Below are 22,096 nucleotides of genomic sequence, written 5' to 3'. Positions count from 1 at the left end.
TTACTGCCTTATAAAAAGAGAGGTTTGGACTGACCAATACTGAGAAGAAGACCTTTATGCTTTGATAATTAACTTGTAAAAATGAAAGAAAATGTGGCACACACGATTCTACAGGATACTGGATGTTCTGTTGTCGGCACCAAAAGAAAAAAGAAGCAGATGAATAGATGAAACAGTGATTACAGTGTGCCTTCCAACGCAGACACAGCATACATTTGCCAGGTCGATGTAATTCTCTTGATTCAAATGGCTCATCTGTTGTTTGCAGCCCACATCCCCTCGACTTTGGCCAAACAGAGGAAGCAATAATTCATCAGAAATCCCTCTTGAGATTTCCTATACTGAATAAATTCACAGAGTTGAAGTTTATTGTGGTGCAATTTCGTACCTCACACTGCACTCTGCACACCGCGCTCTCAAAGACGACTTGAGGCAAACGTTTGTTTACTTGGTTTGAGAAAACAAACACAGAAATCCAGCCACAGCTTAATGATGCGGATTCTCCTCCTGCCTCTCTTCTGTCTCCACCTCCACTTCCACACCTGCAGGTATCATCGTAACGTCTTGGTCAGACATGGACCGTGAGGCCAGGGAGCAGTACCTGGTGGTGGTGCAGGTGAAGGACATGCTGGGCCTCAGTGGCGGTTACTCCTCCTCCACCACAGTGACCGTTAGCCTCACCGATGTCAACGACAACGGACCCATGTTTCAGCACCGTGAGTCCTCCTCTGACCAGTGTTGGCCAACTTTGTTTTAATTTACATACAGAAACAGTTTTATCCTCAAGACCTCCTTCAACAGCCAACATTACATCACAGGGTACCTCACGATACACGGTCCACGATACCAATAATGTCACGATACAACGATTCTGTGACAATAGTACTGACGCGGAGGAGGGATTTGTGTCCGGTACTAGTCCGATACTGTCATTTTAGACCATTTATGAATCTGTTAACAGTCATTTCAAAGACATAATTTTCCATTTGTGTCACAAATATTGTTGTTAGCTAAAATCCTTTTGCAATCTTTGCATATAAGAATGCGACATACAGGATTTTTTGGATCTTATTTTATATCTTTGTCTGTCTGATCCAATCCTGATTCCCATCCCTGCTTCAGAGGGATATTAAAATATCGATATTTACCCTGGCGTATCAATTACATCTATTATCGTATTACACGAGGAATAATATCACCAAACGTCGATATTTTGACCCACCCATAAACCCTACATCACCTTAAAATGTAAAGTGTTTGCTTTACGGAGGTGACCATCTCGCTCTGCTGTGTTCCTAGAGCTGCCTGAATGGACAAAACCACATGTGAGTGTGCAGATCATCCAGTCATTCTGGGATGCAAAGGATAGTGTCCTGATGTTTAATTATAATAACTTTAACATTATTTGAATTGCCCCATGGATTTGCATTGCCCCCAGGGGACACATTATGGCCCATTATGCCTGTGGCTTCATCCTCATTATCCTCCTCCTCAGACCATGGTGAAAAAAAATCACTTAAAGGAAAAAAAAAACAACTGCAGAACTAACGTGGTAGGTTAGCGATTATATCCAAACTTTGATGCAAACCCCAGATCCCACACACACACATACACACCTACTCACACTCAGAAAATCGATGAGAGGCGACAAAGCGTTGCAGACTGTGAGGACATGTTTAATATTACAACTAGAAGGGTATTTATTCGATCCCCCTTCTCCTGTTTGGGGCGCGTGGTTTGCGCTGGCAGCGCTACGTTCGACCACACACATCTCGTTATTAAGCCGGTGGTCAAAATTAAAAGAGGGCAGAGAGAGAGAAACAGATGGAGACAGAGGAAGGAGATGCTGATGCTCCGTGCACCTGCACATGCATGAATTGAATCATTTACACCTGAAAGGACATTTGTCATGACCTTTGGAAACAAACCAAGCCCCCACAGCGATAAACCTCACTAAATGAAAGCCCTGGAAAGAAATCAATTCTGCAGGAATGAGAGGGAGGATGATACCTTTAACTATTAATGTCACATTCACATTTATTGCAGGTATCACATGGATTCTGTGTTCGGTAAAAAAAAAAAAAAGGACTTATTAAAATTGTATGGCGTGAACTCTGCCCTCTGTTTTGTCACACAATTACAAATTATTATCAGCAGGGATTTTCTTTTTTTTCTCCTGGAGCAGCTGGTTGCCTGTTGAGTTCCTCCCAGTTGTGGCAGTCATCCAAATGGAGTCGCTCAAAGACACAATCACATTTTCTCATCTTCTTATTAGAGTTAGGCCAGGATTATGTGGACTTGCCACAACTTATCTTTGACTAGCACATATTGACCCTTCGCCACAATGTTCTCCATTCTTATCGCCTCACACGCGAGCACAACTCTCTCGACTCACTATGAACAACTTACTGTCGAGCTCTGCGGGCAACGCTTGAATGATCAAACTTCTCTTATCTGTTGTTTTTCTCCAAATCTGGGCTATCATTATGCACCACCTATTCACTACCACCCATAATTAGTATTCCTTTTGATATCCTTTTCTGAGCTACAGCTTCTCAGGCGTCTGGTTTTAATATTTTTTTTTATTTATTAGTAACAGGAACAGTGCACGGCTTCAGCATTAGCTCTTCTACCCTGAGCCCCTTCAGGATGTCCAAGCTCCTTCAAGGTTGTGCCCATAGGGGGAGGTTGGCACGCAGATCTTTGCCTTTCGGCTTAGCTCCCTTTTTCACCACAAAAGACCAGTTGAGCGTCCACATCAATGCAGACGCTGCCCGGATCTGCCTGTCGATCTCCCGCTCCATCCTTCCATCACTCATGAAGACCCAAGATACTTAAACTCCTCCGCCCTTTTCCGGCTGAGGACCATGAGACAAACAATTTGCCTAATCCCCAAATCTGCATGTTATTGGACTGTGGGAGAAAACCCACGCACAGGGCCCTTGTTCCGACCAGGTCAGGAACCCGGGTTTTCTTGCTGCAAACAGTGTTAAGAAAATGAACAGTAAAAATAAAGTGTCACAACATATTTAAAACACCATCAAACACTGGAAGTGACTCATCTCGGCAGCTTCATGACTCAATTCCACTTTTCAGCACATTAGCGTCAAGTATAGTCATGATATAGGAAGTGCAGGCTGCTTGCAAATGCAGGACAAGAATTACACTACAGTCATGAAACTGTACCACCATCAAGTTATTAAAAAATAATAATAATTAGCTCACCTTCACCTCACCTGGCCTCGTCTTTTACAGGTCTCAGGGCCCATAATAGTACATTTTGACAAGGCAGCATGCCTTTGCCTTGTTCGCATTGCTGCTTGTTGTCTGGGAGCTTTCAAACAAGTCATTATTTGAAGGCCTGAATGGACGCACAGGCACATTTTTACACGTAGTTACAGCACTCAAAAAACATGTTAGAATGTTAGTCACATTCGGTCAGGCTGGTCCTCAGTCGCAGCGGCTCTGATCAACCCTCCATCTGATCTCGACATTTTGTTGTGCTATACCGGCTGTGTAATGACAATAAAGATGCTTTCCTTCCTTTTCCCTCCTTCCCACTCAGGTCTTGGCTTGACAGTGAGCACATAAAACATGTGCTTGGGCTTTACATTGCACAGGTTTTTGTACAGTCTGGATGTATTTGTTTTTTTTTCAATTGTCCACTTCACTTCCACAGACCTGTACACCTTCAGCGTCCCTGAAAACGCAGCCGTGGGCACCACCGTGGGCAGGATCATGGCAGAAGACGGAGATATTGGCATCAACGCCAGAATGACCTACACTCTGAATGATGATCTGGAGGGAACCTCCACTTTCATCATCACAACAGACCCAGTGACACAGGAGGGGGTGGTTCTGCTAGCCCAGGTGAATACAGATTATAACCCCCCTCTATGACGGCTGTATTTTCTGTAATTCTTTTTTATTTTATTCCAGTTCACTCTATATCCATTTTTATTCTGATGCCTCAGGCAGTGCTGGTAGAAATCACAGTGTGGGCGGGCACACATGCAGCATGACTGGTGTTAAAGATTTAATTGTCACAGATGTCAGTGCATACAAAATTTTGAAAAATCATTTCACCTGACGTACACACACACACACACACACACACACACACACACACACACCTGGCAGAAACTAGTGTTTCTCTCCCTTCCAGCTCTCACTCATGGAGGAGCTTAATCCTGGCCCATATCCACAGTGAACTAAGCATAATCCTGCCACAGGAATCAACACAAGAATAGTGTAAAGTCCCATTTATACTCATTTTTTTGTCCGTCCGTTCCAAACGTTGTCTCCCTGTCCCTGCCCCACATACCTCTGCGCGTCATTTGCGTTGATATTTACGCAATACCTCCTCTAGAGGGCAGTGCCGAGTTGCAGGCATCAACACACATGGCAACCACTGAAGAGGTAATTTTTTCGGGGGATTCTGTAGCAGTGGAATCTTAAGATCACTGAACCTTGTAAGTCTTTGAAACCGGACACCTGCGAGACGTTAATCGATCTCACGTCTTTGTGAAGTGAAGCGTACCAGTCTGTCCGTAACAGCATTCTGAAGGACAGCTGTAAACCCCGCGACTTAAAAAGTGTTGATCTCCGTGGGTGCTTTATCGCCTGAGAGTGAGATTGTTGAGATTCAGAAAACTTTATTGTTCTGCGAGGGTCATACACCAAAGCATTTTGGTTTTACACACGGAAAGAGGAACGGGCTTCCGTCGCCGTGTTTAAAAGGTGTATAAAAAAAAAGTACAGCATACGATTATTATTCTTTCTTTTAATATTCTAATTATATTTGACTCCCGAAATTAGTTCCAAAAGCCCTATTTTGAATTATACTGCCCCCCCCCCCCCACACACAATTTTGGTGTCCAAAGTGCAAAGACAACTCTTCATGAGAAGGGCAGTTTTTGAACACCCCATGGACGCAAAGACTAATGCGAAGAAGGAAGACGGGGAGAAAATGTTGTTTCATGTTAACTAAGAAAAAATTAAAACACTTCCAAATCCTTTATATTACAACATTCCACCAAAACATTTGCTTTAATAATCTACTGAACCTGAACAAAACTGTCACAACTCAAGAACCCTGTCAGGAACTTTTGATGTGCAAATGTAATGATGATAAAGAAAGCATTCATCCCTCAGACATGGTAAACAGGAGGCAGCGAGCTACGGCCTCTAATTCCTCATTCGTGACAGACTCAAACTTGTTTTTGCCATTTTTTTCTGACAGCGTTATTAAGTGACTGGCACTCATTCATATAAAATATGCACACTCAACACTGAGATTAGAAAAAACCCTGAGCGCCAAGTGGCCGAACCCGAGCCGTGCACTCGCAGCACGCGAGCGCAAACATATATTCAACGATTTCATCTTAAATAACTGCCTTTTTAGATGAGGAGACTCGTGTAGCTCAGTGTTATTTCTCCACTCGTGCTTTCCCAATTACATTATTATTTCAATTTACTGTAGACGCGGTGATAATGAAATAATAAAGAAGAAACATCACAGACGCTCTCCGACTCAATTTTGGGAAGGATGTAATGGTTGTGCGTGCTGTTTGGTTATCACTGGCGTCATAATGTTTAAATGAAAACACAACATTACTTAAGTGCACCCTCGCAGCTTGTAGCTTATTGGCGACGACAGAACTGTGTTGACATCCAGTCGGAGCTGTGCCCAGATCTCATTGAAATAATCATTTGTCTTAAGCACAAGTTGGCAAAAAAAGAAAAGAAATGTTATTCTTTAATCCTACTAAGATTTTTTCAAGGTGTTTCTGCCTTTTTTACCTCCTCCCCCTCTCATAGCCGTTGGATTATGAAACAAAGAGACGCTTCGTCATGGAGGCGGAGGCCGCTAACGATCACGTGGACACGCGCTTCCTGACTCTGGACGACTTCACGGACAAGACGACGCTCAAGATCATCGTGGACGACGTGGACGAGCCGCCCGCCTTCCTCTCGGCGGTCTACGAGTGGAAAGTTCCCGAGAATGCAGCGGTGGGAACTGTGCTCGGCAGCGTCAGCGCCAGAGACACCGACGCAGTCAGCAACCCCATCAGGTAATGTGGAAGCTTCCAAAACCTGGAAGAATGGCACCTGCCACCCGACTGCCAGCGCGATAATGACGAGGTAGATAACCAGGCTGGTGGGGGGTGCGGGGGTGCAGGGGGTGCGGGGGTGAGGGACATCCCTAGACAGCTTGTCCTTAGACAGCTTCCTCCACAAGGTGAAAAATCATTCCCTTTCAAATGGTGTTACTGGCTCGGTGCATCCATTTTTACCCTTGATCTCTGGATACCCTGAACACGGTCATATTTATCTCATGTTACTGTAGTAGGAAATGAACCCCGCTGAATAAATCATGACATTTTTTTTTTTTTTTATACCTCACAGACTTTTTTTCGATCTTTTTCTTCCCACGGTATTATCACAAAGGGACATGGCTAAGACGTGGGAATGTAATAAAACCCCTGTACAAGGTGGCATATGGAATTGAGATTTGTAGTCATTTGCAAGTGGGGCACGTTGCAGAGGCGACAGCAGTCCTACTGGTGCTTGTTGTCCATCTCGGCAGAGCTTAGGAGTATCATGCCTGCTCTGGCGTTTATTATTACTGTGTCTTTGGTGAGAGAGTCTCATTGATTAATAAATTCAGGCTAACATTTTGGGGGTTTTCCCACAGTTCTAGTAAATCGTTATCAACAAAGTGGCTCGTAGAAGTGATTCATTGTTCAGAGTGGTTTTTATTTCTTTTATTTCTTCTTCTAATCGCACGTCAACAAGCATTAAATGTATGTAGGTGGTGTAAAAGAGTACAAGAAGAGGAGAATCTAGACTGTTGATGATATATTAGAGCTGTGAGATTCAGACTTACCTGATCAGGAAACAAACACTATAACTATGTGAGTGACTCATGACTTGAGCACAGACTCTTCAGTCTGCCTGTTACAACACAACCAGCAAACTTCAAACTTCTACATCCGAAGAATCTCAACGCCGATTGGTTTGTGTGTCGCGCGTCATTCCTCTCGAGCTCAAACATCGACGAACATCACTTTTTCTGACTTTGTGGGAGTGGCAATGCGAGGCGCGACTGATGCAAAGCTTAGTGATTACTCAGCTCTGTGATCAGGATGTTCCATATACGCCAGTGTTTCTCAACCCCCGGTCCTCGGGGTCCGCTGCCCCGCGCTCTCTGGGTTTTTACAGAAAACACTTCGACTCTGTCACTGGGATTGTTCTGCTCTGACTTGTCATTCCATTTTCTACCACTTTATCCCCCACATGGGGGTGACAGGGAGCTGGAGCCAATCCCAGCTGACGTAGGACGAAAGGTTGGGACAGGTCGTCAGTCCATCACAGGGCCGACATAGAGAATTACTCACACTCACACTCTGTGGTCAATTTAGTGTCCAATTAACCTCTGCAATATTTTTGGACTCTGGTAGGCAAGTGTCAGATTGGGTCGCCAACTGTAAGATGACAGCGCTGGCCACTATTCCACCATATGGCCTTTTTTTTAAAAGTTGATTTATAACATATAAAGACTACAGACCGTCACTTGTCCCCCTCTGCCACAGAAGCAGACATAAAAACGTGTTTGTATTTGCTCGCAACAGCTGCACCACCGGTGCCATTGTGTTGGAAGACTATTATTCAGTTTCAAAGACAGTTATTTTGTTTCTCCTGGCAACGTTTTCACTGTCTCACTGTTTGTAAATTGCGTTTCTTCACTTATGACAAATAGAAAAAAAGTCCATGGCCAGATTAAAATAATATTCAATTAAGCTATGTGGAAAAAAAAAAAACAAAAAACACACACACACAAACAGTGTGTCTTTGCCATCTGTGTGAGGCTCATCTGTTTTGACAGCGTTGTTGCTGTCACACCACGTTCGCCCGTGTGTCTCCGTGTGTGTGTGTTTATTCTCTTTGTTGGATATCTGTCAACAAATTAAAAAATTGAGCAGTTTCCCTAATTATTCTCCCTGTGGCATTGCAGTGTTTTGTTTGCCCAGAAAACCACCTTGCCTGCTAAATGTGTGATTTTTTTTTTTGATTTTTTTTTTTTTTTTTCAGATATTCACTTGACAAAAGGAGTGATTCCACAAAAGCCTTCAAAATGGACCCAAACAATGGAACGATCACGGTTGTTAGAGCTCTGGACCGAGAGGCCGCAGACTGGCATAATGTGACTGTTGAAGCTAAGGAGACAAGTAAGAGGAACATTGTGCTGCACGTTCATATTAACCTTAACCTTAGGGTCACCAGGGTGACTGTATGTTTAAAGTGGGCACACACGCTCAGCTGAAGGACAGTGTGTCCTGCAGTGTAGTCTCTTTAATGCATGAACAGTGGTGAGTAGGTGTGAATAGGTAGCTGAAAATGTATTTAATCTTCTTAAATATCGTTTTCTAAAACAAATTAACAAAAGTTCCTGTCATGACATAAAATTGTTCAAAAACACACAAAACATTTTTGTCAAACTCATCTACTGCACCTCACTTGCCCTCTGCAACACGTGTCTACCGTACAAACTTTTAATATACATGGTATTTATCGACCTACTGCCATAGTTATATTAAAATCTATTCATTTTAACGGCCACAACAACAATTACCCATCAACTTAAAGTAACAGACGGTTAAAATAGCGAACTAAAAATAGTTTTATTGCATGAAAAGAAGTACTAAAATGATTAAGTAATGGTTAGAGTAGCTAAAAGTAGTGAACAGAAATAAGCTATGAGGTGTCAATCTTCTTGCTGTGAGACAATGGTGCCAGGCCTGTGTGCCAAAAATAAAGCAAGATGAAATGGATTAATGATTCATAATTTGAAGGGGATATTGTTTATTAACGTGTTGTGTTGTCTACAAGGATCTACCCATTTACCACAGAATAAATAGTATTTACGTTGTGTAAGTAAAGGATGATTTTAATTGTGAATAAGTTGCCTGCGACAATGACTAGTGAAGCATTATTCCAGTTTAAAGTGTTTCCTTAATCTCTGATGCCACATCGTGGTCCTGTAATGACTTAATAAAGTGTAATTCTTACATGACATTACAGTTCCTTTGAAGAAATTATCTAAAAGCTTTTCATAAATGGTGGAAAAAAAATACAATAAATGAACAAATAATGGGTTGAACTGATGAAAATGAATGAATGAATTAAAAAGTAGTTACCTGCTTAATAATAAAGTAAGGATTGAAAAAGATTACGGTAGAAAATAAGCACATTTCCTAAACAACAGATGGTGTTGATCATGTTTGTCGTGCAAAGCCTTTTATTTCTCTCCAAGAACCTAATGTTTTATATATATGTTTTTCAATTGAGTTTAACGTCTTGTTTTTCACTAAGCGGTGAAATATCCTCGTCCTTTTTTGTTTTTGAAGAGTCGTGTTTCGAGATAAAAACACTTCCTCACAGTCTTAAGTCTTATTTTGACAAATATTTCCCAAAGCAGTTAAGACAAAGTACATGCACCCAGTGGAGTCCGGTAAACGTCTGTCTTCACCTCCCGCAGCTCAGAACCATTTATCCTCCTCTGTGGTGGTGTTCATCAAAGTGCTGGACATAAACGACAACGTGCCAAGGCTTGCGAGAGATTACCAGCCGTATATCTGTGAGGGGACACAGGCAGGAGAGGTATGTATATTACCATGCACTGATGTTTCAGATTTGCCAGTGGTTCTCTGAGTGTGTGCTGAAACGCCAAACATCAAGTCATTTCTGTGTCTCTGTTCTCCCCCTGTCGGCAAACGGTTTCCTTTTTGACAGTCGTACAAATCGATTTGCAGACTTTTTGGACTCATTGTTGCACCTATCTCTCTTTTGGATCGCAGTTCATTCAGCTGCTCAGCGCCGTCGATGCAGATGAACCCGTGGAAGGACACCACTTTTACTTCTCCATGGTCCCAGACAAGCACATCAATCCCAACTTCACCATCAGAGATAATCAAGGTGGGAGACGCAGCGGGGCGGGAATCACAGGGCGATACACGGTCCACGATAGCAATAATATCACAATACCACAATTCTGTGATAATCAATACATTGATACATCACGGTATCTGTCTGCGTGAAAAGTTACAAGTGCAGGATTTCTCTGTTTATTCACAACATAGAGAACAAAGTGCATGAAGTCTATCCACCATTAGCCCGCTGTAAACTCCATTTGAGCAGCTCCACCGTGAGGAGACATCAAATAGTGGCTGTTTACTTGAGAGTGCCTTCATTTGTTAATTAAAATATCAATATTTGCCCCGGGGTGTATCGATTATCACATTGCACGAAGAAGGACGACGATATATCACCAAATCGATATTTTGACCCAGCCCTAATAGATACTGAATCACACGTAATATAAATCTATAGATATGCTTACGTGTACTGTATGATTTTGCAACTCGTTTCTACACCGTTCATGCACGAAAAGGTTACTTTACACTGCAAAAAGCCTAGAAATAAGCCAAATATTCTTAAATAAATTGATTTAAATGTTGTTTTAAGAAAACAGGACAAAACAAGCAACAATTCTGTCGTGTAAGAAATGGTTTCTTATAATAATTAAGCTGCCTTTAAGAACGCATGCCAGTAATGAAATCACAAACCAGCAGGAGCAGTTGGGATTTCATGCAAACCGTTTTAGCTTGTTACTGGTGACTAACGCTTAAAGTAAACTGCAATAGCTTATGAAGATGAAGAGAGATGGGTTTTTTTTACATGAGATTATTTCTATAGTGTAAAACTTGCTTGCCAAGATTTCTTAGGCAAAAAAAAACAAACAATCAATCAATTTTTGCCGCGTGCGTACGTCCTGCATACTCAGCTGGATTGTGGTCTGAAACTTGACCAGCGACTTTCAGAGTGTGAGTCTGGCACTACCGACAGACTCTCAAACAGTTTTAATTTCCATTTTCCATTTTCCCCCAAAGAAATTCCATTGGTCCTTACTGATGAAAAGAAAGATCACATGGAATAATGTGCAGTTTGGTTAAAGAGATTGTTGAAGAGATTCAGCACTTTCACTGTTTTTTTTCCACTTATTAGTCAGAAAAGGAAAAATGCCTGAGGAAGGATCTCTTTTTTATTTCTTTCTTGTATTTGGTGCAGTTTAAAACCACGTCAAATAACAGTGTTCAGCATATTCCGACTGGACTGGTGAGCATCCATCCACAAGTTTAAATAATAATAGAATGAGTGATCATGTTTTTCATCCATAAATTGACCCAAAAAGTTTGCCAGTAAACTACGGTGGATTGATCCGGTGCCTTTTTCCAAGCTTTGTCTGAAGGAGGAGACCAGACTCTCAGACTCTGAAAATCCCTGATCGAGACCAAAACACAATGTAATCCTGCATTCTTACCTTGGCTGCTTGTGAAGGACACATTGCAATCTCGTCCTCCTCCGGATGCTGGTGGCGGCGTTTAGCCAGTTTTATTGTCGGAAAGTAAGAGTTCAAAAACAAAAAGGAAAGATAATTGAAATTTAAAAAGAAAAGAAAGAAAGGTCAGCGGTGAAGACGTGCTCCGACAAATACTTGTCACAAAGAAGCACAAGGACAGCATGTGTGCAGTTTTCAGCAAAAGAACGTTTTGGAGCAAACTGTCCAGGGAAAATAGAGGTAAGAGTTAAACGGAGGGAAATGCATTGGATCAGCATTTTTAACCATTTCTACTGCATTTACATTTACACTTACATCAGCATCTCCAAACTGGTCCCTGCATCTTTAAATATGTGTTGGAAGTTTTCATTGAGGCGTGTACATAAATTACAACTTCCATCTTTAATAGACTTTCAGCCTTTTTGCTGTGTTGAAAGGAGGAGTTCAGTTCCTATGTATTTTCCTTTTGCTATCATTGAGAACAAGAATGCCACTCCCACAGTTGTTTGCCCACTGATGCAAGTACATTTGACGCTCAGTCGAACAAAATTAAATCTTTTAATCATTTATTATCTTGGCAGATTATGTCACCTTTGGAGTTGAGATTATAGAATCGACCGGACGTGTGGATATGAATTCAGGACCTCCTGATTTCCATTTCTGAGTCGACCAATCAGAGCACAGTGATATTGAGTAACGTGGCAACAAGTGTTTTGTTAGCCGTAAACCCTGCAAACCACTTTATCCGCCCAACCCTAATGCACGGCCTGTATGAAGAGAAAAGGCAAATAAAGTCCGGACGTTGTGTTATTGCACTTCTTTTGATTTGACATGATCAGCTAAGTCTAAAAGTCAAGTCATTCATTTGATTCCTAGTTAAAAAACCCTGGTGAACAACCAGGAATGTTCTGAGAACGTTACCTTTTAGTTGCGGGAACGTTCCCTGAAAGTCTGCCCTAGGTTCTCCTAACGTCACTGACTATTCACAACCTTCATTCAACCTTTGTAGAACGTTGCTTTACAGTGTTAATATAATATAATAGATATATATATATATAACAAATATGTATCATTTGACAGCAAACAGTACATGGTGAACAGAAAACTAAATCTGAGCCAAGATCTACACAGGAAACCACAAAAAAGTGTCCCTTTGCCCCAGAGGCTTATTTGTTATTTGTTGGCAGACAAAATGGTTGATGGGTTCCAAGATTATGTCTGGACAAACTGACTGCTCTCGCCCCCTTTGTTTCCAGTGGAAAGTGCACAGACCGGCGAGTGGCGTCAATCGTCTCGTCTAACTTTGGGGCCGATTCCCTGAAATAGCCGAAGCGTCCCCTGAAACAAACCACATGGAAGTGACACATTTTATTTCCGTGACGACGCAGCAGAGCTCGTCGAGCTGAGCCTGAACTCTCTGACGATGGCGGCAACAAAGGCCGGAGCTGCTTCATGCAGATCAAGTGATAACACAAGTGCAGATAAAACGGCAATCAGATTTAACCACAGTCAGTCATCCCCCCCCCTCCACATCTCCCTAAAAATGCACTGAATTTGTGATATTATACTTCCTGTATGAAAACAGATTTAGAAATAAGTGACATTTTCATTTAAGGGCTTTTATATGTAAGAGGAAGATGAATACTTGATCGAGCCATACTCGTGCTGGCTGCAGCGAGCTGTGGTACGACTGCGTGCGAAAAGGCAGAATGAAGGGAGATTTTATGAATTTGAATAAATACTGCTGCCCATAAGTGTTTGGGAGCGTTTCGGGATGAAGTCCCTCAGTGGGTTCTGGTTTTCTGTGTGCGACAGCCTCTCAGGTAAGTAAATTGAAAGAGTTTTCGCCTTGAAGTCGACTGGCAGCCGACCCTTTTTTCATGGTCTAAGGAGAATGGGCAGGAGAAATTGGAGAAAACTGTGTTGTTAAAGTGTGCAGCAGATGGATGTTTGAATGTATTGAATGAGTTGAGTGAAATGTATGCAGGTGCTGCAGCGTATGGGAGGGGGGTGGTAGACGGGGGGGTGGTTAGCCAGGCGAGCACAACAGTCCAGTCAGCAACTAGGAAATGAATAATGAATCAAGAAGTAGCACTTTTAATAAAACACATTTCCATATGCCACTGGACTTATTGGATTCCCAAAAAGTTTTTGTTTGCAGCCTTAATAAAGCATCTCAGGTGGCCCCCACCAGATTTTCCAGATTTACTTTTTGCACACACTGAAAATTACATTTGACAAGGTGTGCAGGTCGTCCAGGGAGCTTGGGTTTGTGTTTTAAAATCCCATTACGTGTGTCACTCCACTTGTTGTTCATTTTTTTTTTCTTCTCTCTCTTTTGAATTCCTCCACCAACGTCAGCACTCAAACTGCAAGCGGCACTTGTGTCCCCTTTATTTTTTTATTTCTTTCCTTGAAGAGAGCTGAAAAGTGCACCTCTCCCTCTTGACATCACTTTCAGACAATACGGCAGGCATCTTGGCACGCAGAAGTACTTTCACCCGCAAGGATCGAACCCAGTATTTCCTGCCCGTGGTGGTGACAGACAGCGGCTCTCCGGCTCTCTCCAGCACCAGCACTTTGACCATCAGCGTGTGCAGCTGCCAGCCTGCCGGCCATTGTCCCACAGGGGGGGTGGAGGCCCTCGCTCTGTCCATGGGGGTCAGCCTGCAAACGTTGTTAGGGATTTTTGTTTGCCTGGTCACACTCACAGGTAAGCAAACACTGCAAACTTTGTATTTAAATCCTTCTCGTTCTGGAATTTAACCCTTTAAAAGAGAGCGTATCGCGGACGACACTTTGCATTATCGTAATTACGCGACGGTTTGTGCTGTCGGAAAAAAATCCAACTGTTTCTGAAAGCTGAGAGGTTGCACGTCAAAGGCAACTTGTGGTTATTACGGTAATTTCGCTCACGCTGTTGCAGGAAGCCAGCAAATTTCAAATTTAACACGCACAACCTGGTCATTTATATCTACAGTGTTTTTTTTTAATAAATCTTTGTTTTTCTCTTTATTTTAACATGCAGTAAATTGTAATTAACTGCCAGATATTGAAAGTTATTCTGAAAAATGGGCAAAACCACCACAAAAAAAGTCCAGACAGACATTTTGAGGCTTAGGTGTTAAAGGGTTAAGATAATATTTCATCAGTTACGTGAGTGTGGTCCCTTGAACGTTTACCCCTTTATCCTCCACATGAGGGTTGTTGGGCCACTGGAGCCAATCCCAGCTGACACGGGGGAAAAGCGGGTCACACTCCGGACAACCGCTCACTCTCACATTCACACCTACAGTAACGGTTCATTTAGTTACCCCTGCATGTTTTTTTTTGGACTGTAAGAGGAAACCGGAGAAACATTAATTAAATCAATACTTTCATTTATCCTATTTTTTTTAGATTTATTTATTTATTTTCGAGTTCATCTTGGCCTGAATGCTTTAGCTACAGATCCGTGTTACTTATTAATTCATTTTAGTGCACTTTGGACTTATCAAACTACTTTACTACATTCCCCTTTCACCTTTGGTGCTCCGTACACAGCACATACGACGTACTATAAATGTTGACTTGAAATATTCATCAATATTTAGCCGTCAGTAGCCAAAAACTTTTTTTTCAGATTTAGTTCAGCCGCGCAGACCTCCAACCTCTTAAGACCACTGAGGCTGGGAGCAATTGAAGTGTTAAAGGGCCGCGTTATTGTGGGCTGTGGATGTGAAACCGATAATAATATACCAAGTGTTCGCAGAAAATCATCCACTTTTTTTTCGTTCCTGTTTATATTGTATTTCATATCAACTCTCACTGTGAATGTTGCTGCTTTTCCAGCTCATCTGTTGAGCTAGAGCAGTCCCAGCTCACCTCATCCTGGCAAGTATATATATATATATATAAAATGTGTTAAACAGCAGGATTTGTCATTAACAAATCTACAGTTTGATGTGAATCCCCCACCCCCCGCCTTTTAAAACCAAAAAACTCACCAGTGTGCCTTTAACCTATGATTTTAAAATGCTGGAAGCTCGCGGAGCAATGATGTCAGGTAATGAGCATATTGGTTACGGTACATCAGTAACAATGCCATCCGGGGACACTGATGGGTTTGCATAGTGAAAAGCTTTATTATGACCTCGGCTGCTTTGTGTCCTCCCTCTGCCCATCACATGAAAGATTAATGACGATGCCTGCTATGCTAACATTGTGTCAGATGAGAACAATACCGGTGAAAACACTGCCAAACAATAAACATCCCCTTCGCCTTTCTTGTGCTACATGGAAAAAAATAAACTAATTCTGCGAGTCCTGGGATTACAGAATGAAAACTCATAGTCTAATTTGACCTTCATTTTTATTTCTGCTTTCACACACACACACACACATGCTTTAAACAAAAAAAAGGCAGCTATTATTTTCATTGCGCTCTCACTTTCTATCATGCACATGCTCCATCAGGCACCCCGGATGCTCTTCTCTCGCCATGCTCACGCCCTGGTGTTTAACCATAATGATCTCCAACTGTGTTGTGTCTACAGTTCTGTCAGTTCTCATGCTGGTGGTGAGGAGACACAGGCGGAAACAGCAGGGGGGGCAGAGCGTGGAGGTGAAGGAGCTGGAGCTGGAGCTGCCCGAAACGGTGTCTCAGAAGGTGCTGTATTACGGCAGTGGAGGAGCGGAGTTGGACTTCTGCCAGCCCGTTGTTCCCCTGCGTCACCACCCCAGGAGGAGGGAGCGGAGGCTGCGGAGGGAGGACGTCAGGGCCAGTATACGCATGTCCCTCCGAGAGTCGCACCTCATCGGGCCCGAGGACGACGTCTTCAAGCAGTTTATTCTGGACCGGCTGGCAGACGCTGATCAGGACCCGTACGTTCCCCCGTTTGACTGCCTCAGGATCTACGCGTACGAGGGATGTGGGTCGCCCGCAGGTTCCCTGAGTTCTTTGGAGTCATCTGTGGTTGAATTTGTACCTGAGCAGCCTGTTGGTAATCCCCGACCCCCCTTAGTGAGACTCACCCCTTGGTACGGAGAGGAGGACACGACCTTCTGAGAGGCATGTGATTGGCTTTAGTTTGACATTTTAGGAAAATATGGTTCAGTAATTGTTTTTTTTTACAGCGGGTGAAACGCAAAGAATCCCATCTGTGTCTGTGCGGAACACGCCAGTCACTTTATATAGATTTGCTGTGTTTCAGAGGCGCTGGTAGGCCAAGATAGCTGGCTCGCTCTTCTTAGCCAAGTAACAATAAAGCCCCATTTCCACCAAGTAAAACAGTTTGGTTCGCCTCTGTACGTCACCACAATAACAGATCCGTATCAAAATCATCAATTAACGTGTTTTACGGCAGCCTTCTCTCAAACAAAGCTTGTCTTCTTATTGTGATAAACATCCACATGCCTAGAAGTATGAATGAGTGCCGAGTGTCCTTCGCTGTCGCTCTTTGTTTTGCTGCGTAATGTTCTTCTTCTTCTTCGTCTTTGTGGAATTTATCTCCACACCACACTGTGCCACCAGTGTGACATTGTGTTATTTATACAGCTGATGCACACTTTGTAAATGGCTCCATCATTTACGGCCCACACAACCCCACAGTGATAGTTGTTGACTGCGCCGCGGCGAGCTGACCCGCACTGCACCGGCTCGGTGGAAAACGAGGCACAGGCTCGTCCACAGACGTGCTGTTTTTTTTACTGTCTTCGTAATTACTGTGAGTTCACGCTGCACGAGTGAGCGACAGCGGGGGGGACAACGCGAGAAGCAGCGACGAACATGAAAACACACGTGGTCACAAAAACACACTGTGATAAGTGATAAAGGAGAATGATGCGTGAAGCCCGGGCTGCGTTTGGCTTCGTTTCATGTTTCCAGATCCACGACTGAACATTAAGTGAAGCAGCGCTCTCTCCCTACTGTCACTTTTGTGTTTTTCTTTTTCTGTCTTTTTCTCTCGTCTCCCACGAGCCACTGTCCTGTATCCCCGGCTGTCGGAGTCATTTCAGATTTGAATCAAATTTACACCATGCTGGAAACGAGGTTGGCCGTGTCTTTGAATATTTTACATTTTTTGCACCTGCTGATCACTTTCAAAAATCATGTCGTGTGGACTTGGCTTTTAACTGACTGCTAATTGTGCCCACGTCGATGACAGAGAGTGAGTGTCTTTCACCAAATGTCACGATTCATTTCAAGACCTAAAAACAACACTTGTGTTATCAAACTAATTCGTACCTACCTCCTGCAACAAGCACTGCCATTCATTGTGAAATGAATGTAAAAAAAAAGGTCAAATTTAAACCAAATGTTACATGCATACAGGTGTCCTCCTCACCTGCTATAAGACACTACTGGTGATTTTTTTTTTACAGATGCTAAAAATGAAAAATGGCCATATTTTTTCATGGAAAAGTGACCTTTTTGTGTCTTTGCCCTAAATTAGTGTGTTAATGTAGTTCCATGACTCTACAAGAACTCCATTACTGGTTTATGTTGGTTCAAATGCTTTAGCGTTACGTGTGTGTTACTGAGGCAGTACACGACTGTAGGACCCTAAACTGTGGACACTGGGGAAAGACTCTTTTTCTGCCACCTGAGCTACTGAGGTATAATATTTGACTATGCTTGTAGCGGCTTTAACTGACCAGCAGCTTCATAGTTTCCAGTTTATTTGACAGCTACTTGCTGCTCATTGTGTACTGGCTGGAATAAAAGAAAAGAAAGAAAGAAAGAAAGAAAGAGCCAATAGGTGCTTATTAAGCTGCGAGGAAATGGAAAGCTAGGAACAATATCACTGATGCATGCAGCTTTAAACTGGTCATTTCAGCTGCCTTAACCAGGCTTTATGCAAAATAAAAAAAACACTGGCGGATCATTCATTTTGTAGGAATTAACTATCATGTTAATTCCTTGTTTTCTTGTATTTACAATGACATAATGTTTTTTTTTAACTCGATTCATCCACAAAGACAATTATTGAGCGTTAAAGAGTGCAGTTATTATCGTGTAACAAACTTTTCCACTGCATGCTTTCTGATTCGTTTTCAAGTGAATCTAATGTTTTATAACAGTTTGTACTCTATATTTTTTGAGTTGTATAAATGAATGGAACTCTCCATGGTAAGTCTTCTCCCGACAGAAGTTCATGAAGGAAGGCATCCAATAAATACCAAGTGTTTAACATGTATTATGCTGTATGATATGATCCTATGCTTTCTGTCGAGTCACCAGAGAGCCCGTCACACTTCCTGTTGTCAGCCAATCAGCACCACAGAGAGCGCGAGAGAGAGAGCACAGAGTGACGAGCAGCAGAAACTCCAGCAAAGTAAGGTTGTTGTTGGAGGAGAAGAAAGTTAGCAGAGGACTGATTTGAAATGTACAGAGAAAGTGAAACTCTCGAGGAAGCTCATCATACGCCGCACAGCATCACACTCTCCTCTTCCCTCGCAGTTGCGGCGTTATGCGGCGCTATCAGCATCCTCATAGTTGGGCTGTGTGGGGGCGTCGGCTCACGGGGGTGACTTGAGGTAATTGCATGGTGATCAGGTCCGGCCCTGCTTCACCACCTCAGGCACTAATTGGGCTGTTTGCTGTCTGTGAAGGTCAGTGTTTGGACCAGAGAGAATATAGTTCTCACAGAAGCGAAAAAAAAAGCACACAAGACTTTAATATACACAAACCTGTCTGGGAAGAAACTGGAGTAACTCAAAGCGAGGCAACCGCCTAATTGCTTGAGTCGTTTCAGCTTTTTCCTTGTCTGCCATGGTGCGTGCACATCTCAGCAGGACAATTTCCAGGCATTCACAACGCAACTCAAATCGCTTCCACACTCGTTTCAAAAGGCACATGTGTTCACAATAGGGCTCCTTTTTTCTTTTTTCTTTTTTTTTTTTAAAGTCCTTCCAAACCAATCTCCTCACGCCAACACACGGGGCCTCTGTTATAATTCCCCTTTTCAAAAAGGAACCTGAATGTCAGGAGTCGTTCAGCTCCCAGTGTCGTTTAACCTTCTGAATTTCTATCATTACCCATGGTGAATATCATGGGTAATTTAACCTAACAGCCCTTTTTCTTTGTGTAATTATACCCATTACAGCAATGTGAAGAATTCCATTCCATCAACTGTCTCTGTTCCGTGATCTCCCGCTCAGGTTATAGATTCAGCTCCTCGTGTGTCAAAACCCGGTGCCAAACTCATCGCAAAGCACCACAATGCTCACTAGAGGCTCTTTGGCAGACAGAGTCTTGAATAGATGCTTGAAAGGATTCTGTGACTCATTTTTTTTTTAAAAAAAGGAATCACAATATATGTATGCCTTAAGGTTCTGGCTGAGGAGAGATGGAATCATTTATGTGCAATTTGGTACTGTAGACACAATTATATCTGGATCACATTCTGGGCGTTTACAATTGTGTGAGTGTGCAGTACGAGCTGTCATCCAACCAAAGTCGTCGTGTGTGTGTGTGTGTGTGTGTGTGTGTGGCTGAATGGATGCTGTGCTCACATCTATGGACACAATGTGTGGTATATACAGTCTCATAAGCACACACTGTGATTGCTGGCAGGCTTTTTTATATATATATATATACAAATGAGTGTGATCACAATGGGGGGGAAAAGTGACATGAAATATTCACAAAGCAGACATTTGGTGCTGATGGCTACTTTTCTCTTGACAGCAGGACCTGCTCACATTAGAGAGTAATTCAAAATTATCCTGGAAAACACATTCAGGTGCAATCAATCATAAGAACACAGCAGTGATGCTCCACAGATGGATTACAGACATGGATTGCATGGATTGTGTCATTTTCCCCACGTTTAAATGCCATGTATGTTGATTTATTATTCTATCTGTGTGGTGCGTGAAGATAGTACACTGTAGATTTATCACTACAGCCTTATAGATTCAGAATCTGGGAATCACTGTAGATGTGGTGCGACTACACAATACAATGAACATATGGTTGAAAAGTACTTTTTTAGAGAAGTGTCCTATAAGACCCATGTTTCTCAGTCCCGGTCCTCGGAAACCCACTGCCCTCCGTGTTTTAGACGTTTCCCCTGCTCCAACACACCTGATTCAAACTGTCAGCTCATCAGCAAGCCCTGCAGAAGCCTGATAACGAGCCATTATTTGAATCACGTGTGTTGGAGCTGCAGGGAAACGTCTTAAACTCGCAGGGCAGTGGGTTTTCCGCGGGCCGGGGTTGAGAAAAACACTGCTGACACGACCGAAACACTCTGACATTCTTCTCCACGTGTCTGAATTGCTTCAAAATTATTGCAGTTTTTTTCCTTTTTTTATAATCCGCCGGTGAAAGACCAGAGAACCTGCACCTACGATGACACATATCTGCAATAGGACGCATTCACGGAGACTCCTGCACACGCATTTAAAACCTTAGATCCATGAAGGGATTACTCATGTTTCATGTGACTGAAACCAGCGTAAGTTGTGACATTGGACGACATTGAAGTGTGTGTAAAATGTGCTATGAAAAAAAAAAAGTTGAATTAGAGCGAAAATACCGTGACATTTTTGCAATGATTATACAATATTACAATGTTGTAAAGGCTAATCCGTGTTTGACCGAGGATAATTTGATACAAGAAGAAGAAGGGAGAGTGTGAACACAGAGAAATAAAAGGTTATTTATGATAAATGAATAATAATGATAATGAATAAATGAAAGGAAAAGGAATATTTTAAGGAACACTGGTTTTTTTTTCCATCGGACAAACAAAGGAGTAAGCTGGCATATACTGCTCAGCATTATTATTATTTTTTTAATGTGCCACTATCCCTTAAACATAAATAAATAACTAATAATTAAAAAATCAATGTGCTACCCAAAGCCTACACGTCAGATTCAAATGTAAATATTCTAAATGGCATTTATTTGACAAGTTTCATTATAGTTAATTCACAGAATATATTGTCAACGATGGATGTTCATGGATGTAGGAGATGAGGAAGTGGGTGTGGACATAATATTACGACGCCAGCAGACATCCCTAAATATAACAACCGTCAATATCAACTCAAACTCACTCAAATGACTCTCATTATGCACTAAACTGACACCCCAGTTGCTCGTATGTGTGATCATTTACACAAAATCAGGTGTGGGTTCACACCACAGCGTGTGTGCTGGAGTCAGATTTGACAGCAAATGTGTTAAAATATTACGCAAACTAATATTTTTTGGATTAAAAGAATATATTTTCTGTTTTCATGCCAGCCTTAGTTTTTTTTTTGAGTTTTTCACACATTAATGAGCTATTGCTGCGAGCCTTGGGGTTTGACACACTTTGGAATTAAATGAATGAATAAAATGGGAGTGTGAGGGGCTGTGGAGACTTGTTGGTTTTGCTTATGGAGGACTAATTGGTGGCCACTTCAGGGTGCGACGTGCGTCCCATTAAATGAGGCGGCAGGACTCTTTTTTTTTAGGTCCTGCTCGAACCTCATGTTAACGTTGGACAGTCTCAAGTCACCACGAGTGATTGGATATCACTCCTCTGCTTTGATTTAGTTTTAGTTATATTTTAGTCGTCTGAGATGTTGTTTTTTCTTCTTCTTCAGAATGAATCATTTACAAGGTTTGATTTAGAAGTCAATATGTTTTATAATAAAAAAAAACACATAATGATTCAGTTCATCTGAGAGTGAAGTTAATAAGTGTTCTCAAAAAATCAC

The 22,096-nt window shown here is 42.3% G+C and overlaps 1 protein-coding gene across 2 annotated transcripts in view; it reads left to right on the top strand.

Moving 5' to 3' along the window:
* cdh19 (cadherin 19, type 2) overlaps positions 1–18,579 on the top strand; it is a 30,601-nt gene extending 12,022 nt beyond the window's left edge. Inside the window, exons 5-13 of one of the 2 annotated variants that reach the window (XM_058627910.1) lie at positions 549–716; positions 3,680–3,870; positions 5,821–6,074; positions 8,095–8,231; positions 9,542–9,663; positions 9,861–9,978; positions 13,863–14,114; positions 15,233–15,274; positions 15,937–16,025. In XM_058627910.1, coding sequence (XP_058483893.1) covers positions 549–716; positions 3,680–3,870; positions 5,821–6,074; positions 8,095–8,231; positions 9,542–9,663; positions 9,861–9,978; positions 13,863–14,114; positions 15,233–15,249 — 1,259 coding nt within the window. In that variant the 3' untranslated portion in view covers positions 15,250–15,274; positions 15,937–16,025. Of the gene's footprint in view, positions 1–548; positions 717–3,679; positions 3,871–5,820; positions 6,075–8,094; positions 8,232–9,541; positions 9,664–9,860; positions 9,979–13,862; positions 14,115–15,232; positions 15,275–15,936 lie in introns of both variants that reach the window. The other variant, XM_058627902.1, reaches the window with a different exon arrangement.
* Positions 18,580–22,096: the final 3,517 nt, after the last annotated feature.

Source organism: Solea solea, chromosome 1 (assembly GCF_958295425.1).
Source record: "Solea solea chromosome 1, fSolSol10.1, whole genome shotgun sequence".
In the NCBI taxonomy this organism is placed as follows: domain Eukaryota; kingdom Metazoa; phylum Chordata; class Actinopteri; order Pleuronectiformes; family Soleidae; genus Solea; species Solea solea.
This window is presented reverse-complemented; position numbering and strand designations above follow the sequence as displayed.